This window comes from Merops nubicus, unplaced genomic scaffold, assembly GCF_000691845.1.
Source record: "Merops nubicus isolate BGI_N331 unplaced genomic scaffold, ASM69184v1 scaffold36289, whole genome shotgun sequence".
NCBI classification, from domain to species: Eukaryota; Metazoa; Chordata; class Aves; order Coraciiformes; family Meropidae; genus Merops; species Merops nubicus.
Window position 1 is genome coordinate 293 of NW_008632269.1, and position 4,396 is coordinate 4,688.

General features: G+C 54.4%; 1 protein-coding gene across 1 annotated transcript; it reads left to right on the top strand.

Moving 5' to 3' along the window:
• Nucleotides 1-723: 723 nt before the first annotated feature.
• PABPC1L (poly(A) binding protein, cytoplasmic 1-like) lies at nt 724-4,391 on the top strand (the record flags this gene model as incomplete). The annotated part of the gene is made up of 5 exons (XM_008947878.1): nt 724-916; nt 1,724-1,917; nt 2,457-2,572; nt 3,322-3,461; nt 4,300-4,391. Coding segments are annotated over exons 1-5 (735 nt in total), but the record flags the coding sequence as incomplete, so codon positions are not given.
• Nucleotides 4,392-4,396: the final 5 nt, after the last annotated feature.

Genomic DNA, 4,396 nt, shown 5'->3' on the forward strand with positions numbered 1-4,396 from the left:
GTGTCTCAGGTCTTTTGAGCTTTAAGGTAAGAGCCCCAAAGATGGGCTTATAAGTGTTTCAGGCAAGAGCTGTGTTTCTGTTTTATCAGATAGTACCTCTGGGCTCTCAGGCAGTCACTGACTGTCACCCTCACACACAACTTTATACTCAAGCTAGTGACTGAGCATGAATTTTCTTGCTTTGGGTATCTCATAAGCAAGCTCAGAAATGGGGAGAGGCTGGCTAAAAAGCTTGTGTTTGCCTTGTTAGAGGGGGAGGTGATTGCTGGAAGCAGTGCTTGCAGTGGTGTAGGCTGCAGGGCTCCTGGTGGGAAGCTGCCCCCTGGGCAGGGCAGCACCGTGCAGAGAGCAAACCTGTGCTCCTCCCTCGGCTTTGCTCTTCAGGAGGGATTAAAATGGAAGTCTCTGGTGGAGAAGGGCTGTTTACCTTCTGAGGAATTAAACTCCATTGTATGTCTCCTGGGTTTTGAGTGTTGAAAGCAGAGTGTTCAAACTGGAGAGTGTGGTGTGTCCCTCTGGCCGTTCCCCAGGTCTGCAAGGGTAAGGTGCAGATTGCACCAGCTTTCAAATGTCCCTGAAAAATCTGGGAACTGCAGCATCCTTGGGGCAATGGTGGGAAGAGCACGGCTTGCTCTGGGGACAGCTCCAGCATGGGTCTGTGCTTGCTGCTGTGCCTTGCAGCCTCAGGTCTGCCTTGTCCACAGCTGAGCTTTGTGGTTGACCATGAACGCCAGCGGCCCTGGCTACCCGTTGGCCTCTCTCTACGTGGGAGATCTCCACCCTGATGTGACCGAAGCCATGCTCTATGAGAAGTTCTCTGCAGCTGGGGCCATCATGTCCATCCGGGTCTGTCGGGACGTCGCCACACGCCGATCGCTGGGCTATGCCTACATAAATTTCCAGCAGCCTGCAGATGGTATGATCCCAGTAACGCAGCCACGACAAGCTGCCTCACAGCGGGGACCTGGGGAGTGCACGAGGTGGGAGGGCAGGTGGTGGAAAAGGGAGAGCAGTTCTCTGAATGGATGCATCAGCTGTTGGGGCTTGGGCAATGTTCTGGAGTTTTATGTAGTAACTAATCCCAGTCTGCTCACGGATGGTGACCCATCCTGCTTCCACCCTTTTCATAGGGACTGGGAGAGGATGCAGGAGCTGGGCTTTAGGCTTGTTGGGGGAGGAGGGAGGAAGGTGACATGCCAGAGTCACCTCCCTCCATGAGCTGATGGAGAAGGGCACCAAAACCCCTTCTGCACTTCCCTTGGGCTGCTGGCTGCCCACTGGCCTGTGGTATGAATTGAGACCCCCTCTCCTGGCTGGCATCACAGTGACATGGTGCTGTAACTGAAAGGTGATTCATGCTGGAGCGAGGTGATGGGAAGGTGTTGAGTCAGTTGCCCTGGAGACCAAAATCTTTACCAGGTAAATGAGTTGGGCAACTGCCAAACTGGAGCTTGCAGTGAAATGGATCATCCCGTGGCAGTCAGACGTGCTTTGGAGAGTGGGGGGGGAAAAAAAATATATTAAAAAGGAAGCAGTGGTGTGGCTGGAGGAGAGGAGAGCAGGTCCTGCTACCCTTGGGAGGCAGAGCTGCCTGTCTTGTTTGGGTTAACGAGCCCCTATGCACCAGTACCCCTGATGCTTGTGCCCATCTCAGCTGCTGCAGGATGCAAAGGAGATGTTTCTATTACCCTCCCCTCTCCCCCTGTCCTTGCCTCTTTGCCAGCTGAGCGAGCCCTGGACACCATGAACTTTGAAGTGATCAAAGGTCGCCCCATCCGCATCATGTGGTCCCAGCGGGACCCTGGGCTCAGGAAGTCAGGAGTTGGAAACATCTTCATCAAGAACCTGGATGACTCCATCGATAACAAAGCCCTGTATGACACGTTCTCAGCCTTTGGAAACATCCTGTCATGCAAGGTACATGTGCCCACGGGCCCTGCAGGAAGGGGCTTGCTGCAGAGCAGCCCCACATTCTTGGCAGCATGCTCCAGCCAGCTGAAATTAATTTTCTCATTCTGCTTCCTACAAATTTTCTCTAAATTCCCACCTGCTTTGAAGCCAAAAGGCCCTGCTGTGTATCCCCTAGGAATGGGGGTTTTCCCCCCTGCCCTCCTCCTTCCTAGTCCTTGCATGGAGGTATTGTGAGCTGTCCTGGCTGAGCTCAGTGCATCGATGGCTTTTGGGTACTGGTGAGCCACAAGCTCCTGGGCATCATGTAAAGCACCGGGTGCTGGAGGACAACCACCTTGGCCCCAGGCAGCCCTGGAGCAGAGCTCTCACCTGGCTCCCTGAGCTGCTACCATCCCCCCAATGCAGCTCAGCAGCAGCAGCAGTGGGGTGCCAGGGAGGGCAAACACCTCTGGACACTGGGTGTAGGTTTTCCAGCGACCGCTCGTGTGCGAGCGTGGAGGAAACCCGAGTCTGCCTGTGCCTCTCTCCCTGCTCACTGTCTGTAGGTGGTTTGTGACGAGAACGGATCCCGTGGCTATGGCTTTGTTCACTTTGAGACTCACGAGGCAGCGACTCGGGCCATCGAGACCATGAATGGGATGTTGCTCAACGACCGCAAGGTGTAAGTGTCCCCTTGGCTCTGCTCCTCCCTTGCCTTGGAGCACGCCCAGGGAAAAACACCTGCCCTGCTCAGGCTGCCTCCTCCTGCTGCTCGCCATTTATTCCCCTCTTCTCATCCACCCTTGCTGGCATGGTGGCTCTGCTGCTCTCCAGGGCAGTAAGCCACTCATGGGCAATGCTGGTGGAAGTCTGATGGTGGTTTGGAGCTGCTCCTGACGGTGGGGAAGGAGTCCAACCCCAGGCTGTGTGTTACTGCTGAGGTGGTGTAACGAGTGCCCACAAAGCAGGGCTGGTCCTTACTTCTGGCTGTCAGCATCAGATAATCTGGGCAGGAAGAGGTTTTGTTCTTCTTCAGCTCTCCATGTACATTGCATCCCCTTACTCTCTACAGCCCTGTCTCCACAGAGGCGGGTGGCTGCCCAAAGGGCTTGGGGATGCCTTGGAGGAAGAGAGCTGGCACTTGGTGGCATCCTTTGGGGGTTTTGGGGACTCCTAGGGTGACAACCCCAGGATGGGACTGTCTTGTGATACTGCTCCCCTCATTTCAGTAGTGCCAAGTAGGGACTGGGACATGCTGACGTTGTTGGCTGTGACTTGGATCCATGCTGGATGTATGGGGGTTTATGGGTGGGTAGGCCATGTCTGAGGTGACGGGGTCTCTCTTGGCCTGTACGAAGACGGATGTGGCTGCGTCCTTCTTGGCTCTGCAGGGAACACGGGGGTGTGGGTCCCTTTCCTTGCTTCCTGCAGGTTTGTTGGCCATTTCAAATCCCGCAAGGAGCGTGAGGCCGAGTTTGGGGCTCGGGCGATCGAGTTCACCAATGTCTACATCAAAAACTTTGGGGATGACATGGATGACGACAGACTGAGAGAATTATTCTCCAGGTTTGGTGAGTGCAGTTGTTGAAGCAAAATATCCTCATGTCTGATAAAGCAGAGTTGGGGCAACTGCAAGGGAAGTCATGGAGAGTGTGGGACTGAAATACGGAGGCCCCTTCTCACCACGGGTTCTGACGTGCTTAAACACCACCCCACCAAAGGGCTGTGGTGGCTTAAATCATCAGGATGTGATGATGCACTTCCCTGCTGTGATGATATCCTTGTATTAGGCACTCTCCTGAGAGGAAAAAAACAGTTTTTGTACTTTCTTGGTTAACAAAAGTGGAGTCTTTTTGGTTTGTAAGTTTTTAAATCGTGGTGAAACCAGTGTGCTCTCTGGTTCTAGAAGCCGTGGAAATAAAGTGCTGAGTCTGAATTTAAAACAAAGTCCATTAGTGGGAGATGCCTCTTGTGGCAGGGCTTAGCAATGTGCCAACCCCTGGACCACCCTGCCCACGCTTGGCCAGTGTTAGCCCAGGTGATTTGTGCATACCCTCCATACGAACCCAATACATGTGTTCACATGTGGAGGAGATGAGAACTTCTGGCCAAAGGAGCTCACTGTACTGGCTGGAGGAAACCAAAAAGCCAAGAGCAATGAGAGCAGCATCCACCCAGGGTGGGAGGCATTGCCCTCACTGACATGCAGAGCCTCCTGTTCCTGTCTCGTGGTGGGGCTCCCCGCTGACAGCCCCCCGTGGGTTGTCTGTCCTCCTCCTTGGCTCTTCCGTGCTGCCTTGGCTGCCTGGTCTCCTCGCTGGGCTGGCGTCTGACAGCGGCAGGATGCTGTGTGCTGGCCACACCCCCTCGGTGGGCACCTTTCTTCTGACAGATGCTTTCCTCTTGCAGGAAAGACACTTAGTGTCAAAGTCATGATGGACAGCACTGGCCGCTCAAAGGGCTTCGGGTTCGTCAACTTTGAGAAGCACGAAGAAGCCCAGAAGGC